The 17,554-nt window shown below is 42.8% G+C and overlaps 1 protein-coding gene across 1 annotated transcript in view; it reads left to right on the top strand.

Moving 5' to 3' along the window:
* The first annotated feature begins 1,852 nt into the window (after positions 1 to 1,852).
* CD2AP (CD2 associated protein) overlaps positions 1,853 to 17,554 on the top strand; it is an 87,102-nt gene continuing 71,400 nt past the window's right edge. Inside the window, exon 1 of the mRNA XM_082481190.1 lies at positions 1,853 to 1,867. Within this exon, the coding sequence (XP_082337316.1) occupies positions 1,864 to 1,867 (4 nt within the window). The 5' untranslated portion in view covers positions 1,853 to 1,863. The remainder of the gene's footprint in view (positions 1,868 to 17,554) is intronic.

Genomic DNA, 17,554 nt, shown 5'->3' with positions numbered 1-17,554 from the left:
ATTCATCCTCATGGAAGTTATTTTCTGGATTTTTGTTGGGAGTGGCTTCAGACTCTAAAGATGATGTTTCCTTTCTGTCCCAAATCTCCTCTTGCTATTAACTATTGTAAATCTGGGGTAAATCTTAACTATTGTAAATCTGGGAGAGGGTGTATTTTTATAAAAAAATAGATTCTCCTCTTAAGGGGAGTATCACCGGACCCTTTATCAGAGTTAAACACTATACTTGCTTCAAGGAAATTCTTACTATGACTTGTATGTTTTCAGTTCTGCTGTCGGAAGAAATGGAAGCACAGTCTGCCTCCGAGCACAGTGAAGGCGATAAAATATCATACTACAATATGGCATATGCTTGTTTACAGCCTCAGACTTCACGTTTGTCTTCAGTACTCATTATCTGACTCATTTTCTGTTTATATTCCATGAGAAAGATGCTAAGCAAAAGCTGACTCCTGGAAATACTTGACATTCTTTTTAGGCTAATTTTGTCCTGAGCTTGGCTGAAATGGCTCATTTTGAACCACTCATGAAAGGATGTCTGCAGCAGGGAAGACAGGATATTTTCATTTCAGAAAGCCCTGCTGTGTTATAGTCCCTGATTTTCATCAAAACCAGACCATGTTTACTTGTCCTTTTAGCCTCAGGGTCACTGGTTTTTCTTTAAATCGGTTTAGTTCTAAAGTGGTCGTTTTCACTCATTCCCAAGTTTCCCACAAAAACTTAAACAGTGGCAGCCTGATATAGCTTTGAACACTTTCCTCCTTTCTCAAGTACATCTTAAAATAGAAAGCACCCTATAAACTCTCCAAAAAATGAAACACAAGCCCACACACGTACACCCGAGGCTCGCAGCCTGGAAGGCCGAGGGGATTTGCCCGCTTTCCTCCCCCGGCCTCCCTGGGCACGCTCCTCCAGCCAGGAGGAACGGCCCGGCCCCTGCAGCTCAAAGTCACCCCAAATCTCAAGGCTTCTCTAACCCTCCCCCCCCCCCCCAAAAAAAAAAAAAAAAAATAAAAGGGCTTCCCGAAACTACCCCAGCGTGGGTGCTTTTGGGTAAGGGCTGGAGGCGGGAGGCTGCTGGGGCAGGAGGCGGGGAAGCCCCTGGATGCATGGCGGGCAGCCCGAGGGCTTCGGAGGTTTTGCTGAGGGGCCGTGAGGCAACTCCTTCCCGCGGGGAAGCTGTGGGTGCTCGGGCTGCCGGCAGGGACCCCGGCCCGTGCGGGAAGGGAAAGGGGCCATCCCCCTTCTGAGGCGGGACGGGGGCGTCTCCTCAGGGGAAGAGGAGAAGCGGCTGGGGGGGGGGGGGGGGGGAGGAGGGGCGGGAGGCACGGCAGAACACCGGCCTGGGGCAAGGGGAAGCGGGGCGGCAGCTCCCTCCTCCCGCCGGCGGTGGAGGAGGAGGAAGAGGAGGAGGAGGAGGAGTAAAAGCAGGGCCCCGCGCCGGGAGCGGGCTGTGATGGAGGCGGTGAGGCGGGAGGCGGTGAAGCCGGGCGGTGGTGAAGCCGGGCGATGACGTCACTCCGCCTGGCAACGGCGCCGCGTCGTGGAGGCGGTGGCGCTCAGCTCTCGCGGGATTTGGCGACCTCCGCCGCGGGCGGGGCGGGGCGGGGCGGGGCGGGGGCGGTGCCGCCGGTGCCGGAGCTCGCCTGAGGCGAGGCGAGGCGAGGCGAGGCGGTGGGTGAGCGAGCGAGCGAGCGAGCGAGCGACGGGGACAGGTTTGTGGTCGCCTCCGCCCCGGGCCGCCGGCGGCTCGGAGCAGCCCCTTTCACGCCCGTAGGTGTACGGATGGAGCCACCCTACCCGGTTTGAGCGTGTCGGCGGGACCCGGAGCCGTTCCGCCGAGCTCCGGCGGGCGGGCGCAGCATGGGTGAGCGCGGCGGGGAAGGGCTGCCACAGCGCGGGTGGGGGGGCGGCGGCGGCGACGAGACCGGCCCCCCTCTTCCCGCTCTCCCGGGGCCGCCTCCGCCGGTCTTTGTCTGAGGGGGAGGGCGCGGGCCTGGGGTGCCCGGGAAACGCCGCCGCTTCGGGGCAACCCCCCAAATCCTCCCCGGGAAGGAGCGTTGGCGGTGCGTTCGCAGGAGGGGCCGGAGGAGCTGCCGTGGGGGCTGGCGGCGGCAGGTGCCCTCAGGTGCCGCCTCCTCGGCGGGACGAGGAGCTGCGGCGGGGCCGGGAGAGGCCGGTGCCGGTGCCTCCTGCCCGGCCTGTAGCGGGGGGCAGCGCCGGGGGCCCGGGGCGGGAGGAGGCGGGGGGCAGCGCCGGGGATTCCGGGGGTTTGGGTGGGGAGAAGCGAGGTTTAGCAGCCCCACGGCGAACCCTGACCCGGTGCTGGCCGGAGGGAGCGTGGCTGGAGCGGCTCGGTGAAGAGTAAAGTTGTCCTGATTAAATCCAGCCCTTTCGGCTTTTTTTTTTTTTTTTTTCTTCTTCTTTCTTTCTCCCCGTTTCAATTTAAGCTGTGCCTTCGCCCATTTCTCCACCAAGGTGTTGGCTTAAATAAAACCAGCGTGCAACGACTCAAAGTATTCCTGTTTCCATAACGTGCCGGTTCAGGTTTACACTCGAAACAATCAGTTGTACTGGGTCTAATTCTTAATGTAAGAGCTTCTGCAGAGGGAAGTGTGAAAGAGAGACTTAACCCCCACTCTTCAGAGCCCTCTTCCCGTATTCAGAGTTCCCCCACTGGGGTCCTAAGTGGTCCATTGCCCGTTCGGTCTGCCCCGGTTATCTCCACTCGTATTGCATCCCCTTGTTTCGCTGTCCTGTGTGACATGGGGTGCTCAGTGCGCTTCTGGGGGGCGTGTGGTGGTCGGTGGCTCTCGGGTGCTGCGTGGAGAGGTGTGTGTGCGCTCACGCTGCTGTGTGTGAACCTGTCGCCTATGGTGAGCGGGATTTAGAAGTGGCAGCATACCTGGGTTTTGTATAGCTTTGCTTGCTTGCTTCCTTTCCCCTTGTGCGTAAGATGAAAGGAAGAAGTGCATGGTGTGCAGGTCAAGCGTGCAGTTAGTGAAACTATACATGGTCCTCCTGATTTGTCTTCCTCCTGATTCTAAAGATGTGCTTTCAGTGTTTTCATGTTGGTGAAAGTTGTCTTGCGTGGTCAAAGCACACTTAAAACGAAGTCTGGAAATATAAAGTGAAATTCGTGTAACCAAACTCTAAAGATCTCCCTTTTTGATGCTTCTTGTGATTATTTAGAATAGATAAGAATTACTGTTTTTTTTCTTTTTGGGGTGTATCGTCTTACTTGCAAATGAGAGGTGTCTACCCGGGTCATTGCAGTGGCCTGTGATGGTAGTTCCTCAAGTGTAAAGGTTTAGTGTGCTAATTAAACATTTTGAACTCAGACTGTGTAATGCTGAAATGTGAAATACCTGAGGATTTACATATGGTAGGTCTGGGTTATTAGAGTTATTAGTACACGGTTTGGAATACTGTATAAGACTGTTATTAAAGGACTGAGTCCAGTTTATGACTAATGATTACTATACAACATTGGGTTTTATGTATTTTTTCCTTACCTTTCCTTTTAAGTGTGGCTTCTTTCTCTGCCTCTTCTGATTACAGTAATGAGCATGTTATTACTGCTCCAGAGGCGACTGAATTGAGTGGGTGCATACATTCTGTGTCAAGAACTGTTATTGCGTGGGTTGTTATAACCATAACAATTTATGTGCATAGGCCATTATAGGACTCTTTCTGCCAGAACACTGGCAAACCTCTATAAGTGATGGCAGAATGATCCCAGAGCTTTCTAAATAGATTTTCTATCAAGGTGTCATCCTTTATTCAGATTTTCAATTATTGCTTTCTTGTGACCAAAAGTGGGGAGGAACGTACAGTAAAACATCTCTAAAAATAAGAGTGGAAAAAGTGCTGCACTCACTATATTTCATGGTGGCCTCACGTTTACCTTGGGAAGTCATTATTTGATTATTTTATTACTGACATCATGGTAGAGCTGGCTCTTGATAAGAGATTGTTTGTCTTCTATGTCAGCTTATGGAAGAGATTTTACATGTAAGAAGTGGCGTAGAGGGGACTGTTGAGCTATGAGACAAACTCAAGGGCTTCTGAGATTTATGGAGAAGTAAGAATGGGGCAGTATGACTCTGGAGAAATCTAAAGGAGAAGGGCAGAAATACATAATACCTTGGAACAGGTTCTTTTATGTTCTTGTAGTGGCTGGAAATTAATGTTGCAAGAGCATGTGTCATTTGGGCGCATGAAAGATGGGGAAGAGGATGTTATCAGAGGTGACAAACACTAGACCATATAAAGTAATGCCCAGTTACATGCCTAAGCTCTGTCATTATAATTCTTTGCCTTCCGCACTAGATTAATCATGTGGATTCAATAGATGGCTCTACAAATAAATAAATAGATTAATTAAAGGAAAAAAATGTATTCAGATGTTCTGGGGAAAATAGTTTGAATTATCTTTTTGCTGTCTTGGGTTGATAACCAATTGGAGGTAGAATTCCATGTGTTCGTGTATTGTGACATCTGTCTGGTTTACTTCTATGGCTCAATAACAAATAATTTTCCTAATTTACTTGAGAAATAGTTTGATTATACAACTTGTGTGTTAACAGGAAAGTTGAACTGAATTTGCAGTGCCTAACAGATTTTTGTATGGCTTCACAACTAAGAATAAAATATTTTAGCAACAGTTGATAAATTGCCACACTGGAATCTACTGGACTTCTGTAAGTGTCTTCTTAGCTATATGCATTCCCCTTCTCCCTTTTTTATTTCCAAAAACTTGTGCAAGCTTTGATTTGTGGTTCCCATGAGTTAGTACATTTGAATTTGCTGTGTTTCATCTTTAGAAAATTTTATAACTTTGAAATACTTTAAGAAGCCAGACATGCTTCTTCATTGCTAACAGAATGAGTATAAATATATGTAAATGTAAGTTCATCGAACATTAAACCCTTGTCAAGCCTTTTGCTTTCTTCACTTTCATGTTAGCAACAGAAAAAATCTAGAGGATTTTTATAGGCAGACTGAATACTTTCAATGTAGTGTCACAGGGACAGTGACAGATTGTTTCAGTATTCATTAGTAGTATTACAAGAACCAATTGAAACATTACTTCAAGGTTTGTTCTCTAATTTAAAAAAAATCCAAGCAACCTAACAAGCTGCCTCCCCATCCACTCCAAACACCCCCAAACAAATTAGTAGGATAGATGAAGAGTCCTTCTGTTTGCATCTTACGTATTTCTTGCTAAAAATACTATGTACAGTTTGAACTTTATTCACAGTAAATTACTGAAGAATAAAGTGACTTAATCACAAATACAAGTTATTACAATCCTTCTGTCCTAGGGTACTTGACGAGCATAATCATGACAGACCAACTGCACTTGTACAGGCAATATTGAGCAAAGTGCTTTCTTATTATCATTTTCTTTATTCTAGACAAAACTATGAGGGAAGGTGATGGAATGTTGACCTCTGGAAGAGAGGTGCCTAAGTTACTGGGAACCCAAATTACAGTAACTGAGAAGAGTTGATGGATACTGGCTTTGGGTCAAGGTAGAGGAGAAGTCCTGTCAAAAGGTGCTAGAGTTTCTCCCAGCTCAGCTCTTGCCCCCCCCTTTTTTTTTTTTTTTTTTTTTTTTTTTTTTTCCTGAGAATGTAAGGTCTGCTGCGCTGAGAGTCCTGTCTGTGGAGCAGGCAGGGAGGAAAACGATATGGAAAGCAGGTCTGTCACAGAAAGTTCTTTATGTTTTTTTTATAAAAAAACACGGTCTGGTAACAGTAATTTAAGGACTTGCTCAAAGGTGTTTGCAGTTTTACTGGGCCTTTTTTATAGATAGTGATGGACCATCAGGGACTTGTATAAAGGGGGTCAAAGAGGAATGTGGTTCTTGCCTTCCACACCTACTGGTGGCAGTGAGGGTCCATGTTTAGCATGAATAGGAGTATGAGGGGGAAATAAGTCCTTTCAGTGGGAGGTTTTTTTTTTTTTTCTCTCTAAAGCTGCTGCTTGCTCCACCTGACTCCTTTCTGTTTTTGAGAAATGGTGGAGGATTACTTGGTGGCCTCAGCCTGAGAAGTCTCTGTCCATCTACTTCCTTGTGTGCCAGCCATTCCAGGTGCTGGCTGTCTTTACTGGCTGGTTATTTTAATTTTGATACCACTTTTATCTTGTTGTGGAGAGTTGTTCAGGACTGTGTATGTGTTATTCAAGACTTAACTCCATGCAGGGGTGTAGTTATATTTGCTGTCTTGGTTTCTTTTGTTTTCTTAACAGTTATTAGAGCATTTCTTTCACCGAGGCAGGATCTTCCCTTTGAAGCCTCTTCACCTTCACTGGCCTTCTCCACTCTGTTGTCTGCCTGTGTTAGGTTTTTTTGTCCCTTAGTGGGTTTTTGTTGCATAAACACAGGAAACGCGTGGTTGGGCACGCTGTGCTGTCTGGGGCTTAGCGAGGCGGCTGCCTGGTCTGTCCCACTCTGGCTGTCATCACTCTGCTCTTCCCATCCATTTTGCTTCCTTGGAGATGCTGTCATGTATGACTGCTGGCCTGGTATTTCCCTAACCCGGTTTCATAAAAAAGGTTTGTTAGGAAAGAGCAGCGATGAAAGTGCTTGAAGTGACAGGTCATCTTGACAGAAGTGGGTAAGTCGATCAGGTGAAATTTGTTGCTGGTGGGTCTGGGGTGTAGCGATTTCTAGCAGATAGTTCAAACTGTCATTACAACCTGGGCACTTAAAACATGTCTCTGGTCTACTTCAGGGGTTTAGCCCTTTTCTTCTGTCCCTTTTAAAGTTTTTTCTTTTTTTCTTTTTTTTCGAACTGGCTTCCTATATTTTGTAATGTAGTTAAACTATGTTTAACTTTTTCTTCCCTGACACTTTCCCTGAACGTTGTTTTTCTCTTCTACTCTGAATTGTGAACACGCTAATGATCTCAAATGTGCCCCGCTCCCTGTGGTGCCTCTGCTGTCCCTTATCTTCTTTGTTGTGTGGTGATGAGAAACAGTTTTACGTAACTTTGTCACTGTGGTGGTTCAAACGTAACCCTGCTTGTGCATTGCACCCAGCTGTCCTGTCACGCTGGTTGTTCGCAGGGCTGAAGTACTAAACCTGCCTGTTCAGTCACCTCTCTTCTAGAGTCATCCCTTGCTAGGTTAAATAAAAGCATACCAAAGATTTAATTTTGATGCTAGCCTTGCTTTGAGCAGGATGTTCACCTAGATGGCCTCTGTAGGTTCCTCTCACCCTAAATTGTTCTATAGTTCTTAGTGTAAACTTAATTCATTTGAATAACATTGTGATGCCAGCATAGGTATTTACTTTCTCTGACTAATGCCAATGAGTATTTGTGGGTGAAATGATGTTTTATTGCTCTAGCTAGATGAAGAATTGACTTTATATAAAAATCAATATGAAATGTTGCTTTTTCAGAAATCTTAAATGAAGAAAATGAAGCATTGTAGATATTTTTGAACAGTATATCTGCATTTCCTGAATGATTTAAGACCTGCCACTGCTAAAGTCCTAAATCAGACTGAAGGAGAAGTCGCAGTATGTTTCTGTCTGCCAAATGAGTTAAATCTTTCCACTTTTGGGATGATGTACAGTGGAGAGAGAATAATGTGAGCTAATTTAGAATATGAAGTTAACTTTTCTTAAAGAAATATATATTGCCTATAACATGCTGAAGGTATTAGGCAAGGTTGCTTTCAGTGGAATAAATTAGAATCTAATAATTTCAGCAATTTGGACAGTGCTGACTTGTGATGTTGCTGGAGAGGGTTGTAGTTGGAGCGCTCCGCTGAACTCTGGAGAAGGAAGAGGGGATCTGTCTGCCTGTGTGCCTTCATGCCAAAGAGCTCTGTGATTGTAAACTTTGAGTTTAAATTTGGCATTATTGTTTAAGAAACTCAAAATGAATTTTATAACATTTATTGCTTCAACCAGACAAAGTATTATTTTAAATTATTTAAGCAGCTTAAGCTTATGCTGTTTTCTTAATGGTACCTAAATCACCGTGGACATGACACTTTTTGACAGTAGAGGAATACGTAAATGGTTTTGGAACTAAGCAGTACTAGGTAGTCTCTTTTTTTTTTTTTTTTTTTTTTTTTTTTTTGCTTCTGCAGCAGCTGAGTCTTAGCTGCGATGAATAGATTTTTGTGGATTTAAGTTATTAATGATTTTTATTTTAGTTTTAAATTAAGAAGGCAGTTTTGCCAAAGTTCCTGGAAACTTGCCTAACTTACCATTTAAGAAGACTCTTAAGTCATCAGTTTCTAACTCTTGGATAAAATTACTAAGTGGTCAGTCTTAGTCAAATGTTTTTGACTGTATATGTCGCTTGATCTTTTTTAATCTGGCACTGAAATAAAGTCTCCACCTATGCATACCTCTGGCTACTGAGTATTGTCCTCTTCCCTTTCTTGTACAAGATGATTTTTCCACAATTTCCTTGTCTTCCTGGATTAGCTTTCAGCCAGGGTGGCCCTCCAGAAACTGAGAAATGAAAATTTCTGAGAAACCCAACCATGAGTGGTTGCAAAAGAGTGAATGGGAGCAGAAGAGGGTGAGGATACAGCTCACAGTGCTGTCAGCTGCAGCACATTTACAGCAGTCATCGAAGTCATACCAGATAGAAATTATAGTCTTCCCATTTTAGCTCTTTAGTTCAATTGTGGATTTATTTGCAACATACCAGTTCACCTTAGTTCCGTGTAGTTGGTTTTGTTTTCTTTTTTTTTTTTTTTTTTTTTTTTCAAGCTGCATTGTTTCTTCATATTTCAGGAAAAATACAAAAGCAGAACACTAAAGAAACTTCTCAGAATGGTTCAGGTCATTTCCACTCAATGCATCTTTGGGACTGGGTGGAGAAAAATCTTCATCTTTGCTGCTTGAAGAAATGAAACCACTAGTTTCACGAAGCTTTCACTATCTAGTAAAGGAGAATCACATCACTTAACTCTGAACTCGTATCTTTAGTTATGAAAGGATTTATTTTAAGGTTGGTTTGCATGTAATCTCTCTCATACTGAAGTCATCCTGTGGGTGCAGTTTCCCACTGTGCTTCAGCAGAGATAACTTCAGGCAGCTGCCAAAAAGGGCCAGAGCTTTGTGATACCTCTTCCTGGCTTGCCATGGCTGTAGCGGTTGTGAGTCTGCAGTGTAAGCTGATAAGCTGGCTGGCATGGAAGAAACTCTTGTGCCAGGTTTGCCATCATGTCAGCAACCTGAATGGCCTTACTCTGACTGAACAGTCATTAGCTCCTCTGCAGGAGAGTGGATGGGACTATTTCAGGAGCCAGGGAAGGGAGAGTGTTTCTTCTTTTCTGGTTTAGCCTGCAGTTAGTTTGCACTAAATCCAAGCTGAAATTTCAGCATTTTCGTTTGAGTGTCTACATTAATTGCTCTTCCTAAGTGTTCATGATTGAGCAAACATTTCACAGCTTTCTTGTTCCTGATCTTTAAAATGCCTTTTAAAACTCCTTGTCATCCTCCCCCATCCATTTTAAGCCAGCCAAGCGTCCTTTTAAAACTGTGCCTCTTAACTCACATTTCTTTTTAAATTGGATTAATACTTTTAAAGAGAAGATAGTTCCTAAACATCTAGAACTTGTTATTGAGGTGCTTTTTGTATTTTTGTGGATTTTGGTTTTTGTTGTCCTCAGTAATGTGTATGTTTTGAGAAGCAACCCGAGCACAGTATGTAAAAAATACGCCTTTGTCCTTCTATATTCTGATTTTCTGCAGCTGGGCTGGACTTTATTGTTTCCATCACTTAAATGCTTTTATGGAGCTTGGCTTATTTAGTACTGTCATAAATCAATAAATGCAGAAGTAACTAGAATAAGCCTGCCTAAAACTTAAGGTAAATTACACTGCTGTTTGCACTTATTTTAACATCTGAATGTTTCTATTGGGGAAGTTATTAACTACTAGAACAAATTGCCAAGGGAAGTGCTAGATCCATCATTTCTTGATATGGTCAGTCCCCTGGATGATGCCCATAGCAGTGTGTTCTTTAATCTCTCCTTTTGGCAGATTTAGTGATCATGTGTCCATGGGATGATCTAGTTCAAGACACTGGCCAGAGTTGAATCCAACTGGAAGAGAACCAGCTGGCTGATTTGGCAGCAAACTAAACCGGCACACCCTGGAGCAGCACAACTGTGAGACCAGCACAAGGGAAGAGGCAGTGGTATGGGAATGAGTAGGGAGAGAGCATGTGGGGTCACTCCTTCCTCCTCAGATTAGGTTGTTGGATTAGGTGTATGAAACTGTATTCTCTGGAAATGACTAAAGCAACTGTTCCTGAAAAGCAAAGCCCATCTGTTTGGTTTCCTAAGTGGTTAAGTGAAGAATATTATTTTGTTTGGTGTTTTTAGTACTAGACTTTGCAAATCTAGCTAGATTTGCAAGCTGCCTGGGAGTGTCGGCAGTTCCAGATGACTGTCTGAGGAGTTGGCCATGGGCTGTTTGTTTGAAACCTCAGTGTCCCAAACAACACTTCTTTTTCTGTTCATCTGAGTTAGTGCTGTTCTGAAGCCAGGTAAAGTGAGATGCTGTTATGAAATTGGAGCAGTGGAAATGCGAAGGGCAGTAAGTCTCAGACATGAGGACAAAAGTGAATATGTTAATCCCATCACGGATATGGCAGATAAGGAGATAGCAGATCTTTCAGAAAAGTGCAAACAGCAGAATGTAGTCCTTTTACGAAGCATAAACTATTATAAACTCTGCTGGTTTGCTTTTGTAAATCTAATACGGTGCTTCCTTTGCCTGACTCAGACTACATGTGGTACTGAAAATATACCTCGTCCTTCAGCACAGGGAAGGAGAGTTTGTCTGTGAAGTGGAAGACCACAGTTAAAAACATTACATTAACGTTTTCACATTATGAGAAGCCTAAGTATAACAGGATCTGCTTTTACTGCGTACCAGTATCTTTGTAAGGATGTGATGCAGGGAAGTGGGGAAATTGGAAACTGTCTCAGATGAAACCCTTTGCAGCTTGAGGAGAGCTTGAAGGCATTTCTTGTACCTGTATGTGCTATAGGGTGAATTCACCCATATGTGAATTAACGGTGTGGTTGTTCTCAAGTAAAAGCACAATTCAGAGCGCATAAAATTCTTTCCTCTAATTTTCATGTGTTCATCATCTTACTAGATGCTTATTTTGTGGGAAGAGGGTTTGCTCTTTCAATCTTAATGCTGTGTACTTACAGGGAGAGAATCACTATATATATATGGATTGTAATGTAAATGGCTTCTAATGTGTAGGTAGTACAAGAAAACCTGCCCTGGTAGATAACTAGTAACAGGAAGCCTCTGGCTTGATGAATAGCAGGTGAAATAAAGCTGTTTATGAAACATGAGATGTGCTGTCAGTAGAATAAGACACAACCTGCCATCTCCCTGCAGCAAGAAGACCATGCTGATTTCCTATCAAGGCAGAGTTGCTGGATCTTGCTGTATGCTGCTATATCATGCTTTTGCAGTTCTAAGCAGCGATTGAAGTGGTAAACCCTGACCTTTGTTTTTTAAAAAGCTGAGGTTATATTGCTGATTTTTCCCTCCTCCTGAGTTTTCTCTTTTTTTTTTTTTTTTTTTCTTTTTGTCTGTGTAATTGGGTCACCGGGGTTGTGCCTGGTAATTGTGACATATGTAGGGACAGTCAAAAGGATTTCCTTTGTGTTTCTGAAATCCAAACTACTACTTCAAGCAAATGTGTTGAGAATGGCGGAGGTGAGGGTTGGCTTTCTGTGAACTTGTGTTCGGGTGCACTGTCTCCTGACCACAGTGACTGGTATCCCTTGCCCCAGACAGCTTTTCATAACCTCCTGTAATGCCTCTGCTCCCTCCCCAGATTCTTCAAATACCGATCGTTCTGTGTTACTATCAATTAGCTGTGCAAGACACAGCACATGCTGTAGCTGCTTCCAAGCTGCATATTTGGTGAGTAGCCAACCATCAGGTTAAAAGAGGAGTGTTGGGGCAGTCCTGAAGTCTTTTCCTCAGGGAGGACTGTGATTTGGGTGCTCCAGTGCTGACTCTGCCAAAAAACAAAACAAAACAAAAAAAAAAAAGTACAGCTCATATTTTTGAGATGCTACTCTTCTGGCATGTTTCAAGCAAATGGGTGTACAGGGGAAGGATTATTGGGAGTGAAGCAGGAGAATAGGCTTCATAGAAATGCTCATGCAAGCCTGGTTTCTTTCGAGCGCTCAAGATTGTGTTCAGGTACCTAAAAAAACATGCAGTGAATGAGGTGGTGATGGCTGATGCAGTACTGGGGGAATGGGCCAGCAGGAACCTTCTGCAGTTCCAAAAAGACAAATGCATAATCCGGTATCTAGGAGGGAACAACCTTGCTGTCTGGCAGGTGGCATAAGCAGGGCAGTAGCTAGCACGTCATGGGCATTGTTTGTTCCCCACTACCTGGCACTAATGAGGCTGTCTCTAAAATACCGTGTCTGGTTTTGCTTTTCTTTCCCCTCAAATGCGAGGGGGATGCCAACAAACTGGAGAGTTGAGTGTGGTTAGGAGGCTAGTGCATACAGTGTGCAAGAAGTTGGTCTAGCCTGGGGAAGAGAAAGCTATGCTCTTCTCGGAAGCGTGAAAAAATGAAAATCAATGGCTGCAAGTTAGGACAACAGTAATTCCTATTGAATGTAGTGGGGAAAAACTACTATGAGAACTGAGCACCAGAAAAGGTGCCCAGGGTGGCTGTTTTTTCTCCATCCTTTGAAGACTTTCAAAAGTTAGCTGGATAATGCCTTAAGTGACCTGATTTGACTTTGAGGTTAGCCTTGCTCCAACTGGTTTGGAGTAAGCCACCTCCAGAGGTCCTGTCAAACCTTGTTTTTCTGTGATTGGAAGTATTGCAAACTATGCAGGTTTAAATCATGGTCTTAAAAAGATACACTAAACATCCATTTGTAACTTGAATTTAGAAGGATTTAAAAGGACTCGACCTCCTAACTTTTAGAACATAATCGAGCTAATGAAGCAATTTTATCTCCTTTAAAACTCTCTGAGACTGTAGGGTGCCCTTGAGCATTTGCGGTTTTGACTTGCTTTTGTAAAAATCCATTGCATAAGGATTTCTCTCTGCGCTTTTCAATCAACAGTTCATTTTTTGTATTGACTAAAATGTCCACGCTAAAAAGTGAATTAACTTTATTAATGCCATAATTAGTATGGACCATCCTGACAGCATGAAGTCAGATAGGAACACTTGTCCCTGGTTTAATGCTAAGCATATTTTGTGGTTTTTGTAAGATCCCAATCTGTGACCATTCAGACTATTGCATCATGCCTGTTTTTAAAGATGAAGGGAACACTTTGTGCATGAATGATGCTTTTAAGTTTCCATAAATTTATTTCAAAGCCAGATTCTTGCCATGTTTGCAGAAATACTAATTGTCATTCTGAATTAGATATGTGCCAAATTGTAGGCTGTCTAATCAAAGCATTTTTTTTTAGAGTGTGAAAGGAGTTTTCTTTTGGTTTAAACCCAAAAGGCTTTCAGAGACTTTCTTGTCTCATGAATTTGTAACCTGGAGTTATGATCGTGTTGTCTTTTTTTGGCTAGAAGAGTCCTGAAAAAAATCTGCAGGAGAAGCTGAAGCTATTGAAGTAACATGGGATCCTGATATTGAAGGAAGAAAACTTTTTTATAAAATCCAAATACAGTTGTTTTTTTTTTTTTTTTTTTTGGGGGGGGGGGATGACTTTATTAATAAAATTCTAAGTAAGATAAGCAACAGAATCTTCAGCTTCAAATGTATTTTTGTGAGCTAATTATAGTTTTTTTCCCTTAAAACTTCCACTAGATAAATACGTTTTTGACCCTGTAGTGCTTTTACTGTTTATTTGGTGCTTTGGGTTTGAACTAAATCTAAATGAGGTATGATCATTTTGTTCTTCAGAGCTTTTTGGCGTGGCTTTGGTATAGCAGCTTTTGTAATTTGGTGTTTTGCAACTCACCTTGAATGTTTTGCCAAATAGATGTTATAAAATTAACTTAAGGGAAGGAACAGAGGAAGAGGCGTAAATCTATATATGGAACAGTGTCTGAGTCATGACTTAAGAAAATGTGGTGTGCTTTTTTTTTAAAGTACATTCCCCTGTGCCCTCTGAGATCCCAGGTTTTTTCTGCGTATTAAATTAATAGCAGTTTTTCACTTTTGCTTGTGAAGACATTTGCTACCTTTCCTGCAAGTGTCACTTCTCGTTTCCAGGCTGGTTTCTTGCAGTGAGCATATAGCACAAAACATCGCTTTCTGCTTAACGTAACTTCCCTGGTGAAACATTTTTGACCTCTTCTGTCCTTACAAGGTAGTATCAAATTGCTGTAGGTGGTAGAGATTTTACTCTAATACTTCCTGCTTCATGTCTTCTCTTGCTATGAAGGGAGGAGTCTGGCAATCCCTGCTCATAGAATTGTGGGGATAAAAGCAAATCCACAATTTTAACATTTATTAAGTTTGTGACTGAGTTTAAGACAAGTATTTTTGATAATAATGGAAAAGACATGATCAGATGCTTCTTCTAGAGTTGGTTTACTGTACGTGCAGTGAGGAGTGTATGACTAAAATGCTTTTTGCAGTTGGCTGGTAATGATGACTTACCATCTACAGGATACAGTTGTAGAATTATGAGGGTATGTGTGGGAGTGGTTTGCTTTAGGGAAGTGAAAATTGACAAACTTTAAATTCTTTCAGAGTGCTCTGTCATACACAGTGGTAAGCACTAGAATGCACTCTAGAAAATTATGGGAGCCTGGAGCAGGAAAATGAGGCATGCGTGGTTTGCATCTTTAATGCTTCAGGGCAGGCTGCCGGGCAGGATTTCTGCTATACTGTTTAATTTTCTTCACAAAGTATCTCACTAATTGTAGCAGAATCAGCTGGAGAAGCTGGTGTTTGAGATGGTTACTGTTAAGAGTGCAATGAGTTTCTCATTACTTGAAATAGTTCGGGAGGAAAAGCATACATTTTATTTTTTTTTTTTACAGTTTTCAATTGTTCATTTTCATAATTATTTCAGCCATTCTTACTGGGCTGTAAAATCAGACATAATCTTTTATTAAAAATGTGTGGTGAGTCATTTATTGGAGAATGCACCATTGACTTGCCCAATCTAAAAATGCCAGGCGGATCCAGGGCGGCTTCCAGATGGACCAGTTCTGTGCTGACAGAACCAAGGCTCCTGGCTTTCAACTGTCTCATGGGTAGACGGCTATTTTAGTTTTTATTTTCCCTTTTTTAGGCAAGCTATTGATGTAGAGGGATTGTTGCTCTAAGCAGAAAATGTTTGTGCTAGAAGGGCGTGATGCAGCATAGAGCAAGTTGCAAAAGGAATAAGGAAAAATAGCAGATACTGCAGGATGGAAAGAAAAAAAAAAAGACGAAAAAGGCAAAACTTTACTCAAATTGCCTATCACTGACTTTAACCACTGACTTTCACAGCAACTGGAGCTGGCTGGGGTTTTCTACTGGCTGAGAGTTCATGTGGCATCAGTGGCATAGCTGCCAGAAGGTATTTTTGGGAGAAGTGTTCAGTGGCTGAAATTAATTTCATCTTGGCCAACTTCTGCAGAGTTGCCTGTCAGCTGTAGATGTAAAATCAAAAGTGTGAGAAACTTCAATGAGGGATCTGACAGATCTTCTGGATTGCAAGAAGTCTGTGAAAGTTACAGGATGTCTCTGAAACGGAACATGCTGAAGCCAGTTACTCATATATTCTTTTATTTGTATGGTATGTATAACACCTAGTTAGAGTCTCATTAAAAGATTTTTGTGTCTGAGTCACTGAATGGTTTGGGTTGGAAGGGACCTTTAAAGGTCATCCAGGCCAACTCTCCTGCCATGGGCAGGGACACCTTGCACTAGACCAGGTTGCTCAAAGCCCCATCCAGCCTGGCCTTGAGCACTTCCAGGGATGGGGCAGCCACAGCTTCTCTGGGCAACCTGTTCCAGTGTCTCACCACCTGCATCACAAAGAATTCTTCCTTAACGTCCAATCTAAATTAACGCTCTTTCAGTTTAAAACTGTTGCCGCTTTTCCTGTCACTGCAGACCTTGGTAAAAATTCTCTGTCCATCTCTCTCATGATCCCACTTTATATACTGAAAGGATGCAATAAGGTCTCCATTATCATTAAAAAGTATAAAATGTGGTAGGATCCCATACTTCAGGGGAATAACGGTGCTACCTTTTATTCCAGCTTGTTCCTTCCCCATGTCCAATGGTAATTTTTTCCCTTGAAGTTCACAGTATTTAATCAAAACAGGAAGCTGACAGTAGCTGGGCTGCTGATGCTGAAGTTTGTACAAGCAAAGGCCCAAATGAGATATTGGGTATTGTGAGACTTAAACAATATGTTTGAAAGTTGTTTGGGTTTTTTTGTTGTTTTTTTTTTTTTCTCCCCCCAGTGTATGTTTATTCTGACTTTTTTTTTTTTTTTCCCCCTTCTAAAAGCTATCTTTATACCAGTTTAAAATACCCTTACTGTAAGCACTGGAGAGGACTCACTAAGTTTCTAATTGATCTTGTAAACCATGACATATATCCAGCACTTTTTTGGTGGTGACTTGTGATAGAAAAGATCCACTGTGTTTCAGAAGAATATTTTCTTGATAACCAGTGCTATGGTCTTTGATTGGAAAGACTTTTATTTTTTTTTTTAATTCCCTTCTAAAATAAAAATTTTTTTTTTTTAATCTGGGAGAGGAAGAGGGTCTGGGGCTGGAAGCCTGAACTGCCCTGGCACAGCACTGCAGGAATGCGAGCCCATGTGGGCATCATGCTCTGTCTGATGAACTCTTATCCCAGAGAAGTGGAAAGAGAGCTCGTTGGGGAATTTGGCCTGACCCTGCAGCATGGTGGCTGCGTGCCATGGCTCATCTAATGCTGCATCAAACCTAATGAGCCTTCTGAGATAGGGAGTGTGTTGGAGCGAGTGAAGGCTATTGCTTCAAATCGAGCAAATTGTGTTGGGTTCCAAATTAAGTCCCTGCTGGGTGGCAACAGAGTGGTCGTGGTGCTCCAAGAGTTTGGGTAGACGCAACTGAGCTGGTTTTATGTAGAATCATCTTGGGTCCAACAGTGTGTATTTCTTTCTATTGAAGGTGTCTTTACTGCTTGAAAGCAATGGTTTTTTGCTCAGCTAATCAATTTTACAGATTTAGGTTCTCTGTCTTTGAAATAATCTACTTCAAGGCCAGGTTGGATGGGGCTTTGAGCAACCTGGTTTAGTGGAAGGTGTCCCTGCCCATGGCAGGGGGGTTGGAATTACATGATCTTTAATGTCCCTTCCAACCAAAAGCATTTTATGATTCTACTGCTGGAATAATCAGCTTACAGCAAAACGGGGGGTAATTGTATGTGCTTAAAAGAAAACGTACATAGAATGACATGAACATCTTTCAATTCCATTGGCATTATGTTGTTTTATTAGAAACTACTGAAAGAATCCTGATGGCTCAGGGCACTTTGCTTAAAACAAGACCTTAAGTCAATACATGAAAATACAAGATAGGCATTATCTTAAACTGCAGAGTATCTC

Source organism: Vanellus vanellus (assembly GCF_965231255.1).
Source record: "Vanellus vanellus genome assembly, chromosome: 3".
NCBI lineage: Eukaryota > Metazoa > Chordata > Aves > Charadriiformes > Charadriidae > Vanellus > Vanellus vanellus.
Note: the sequence above shows the minus strand (reverse complement) of the source record. Positions and strands in the feature narration are given on the sequence as shown.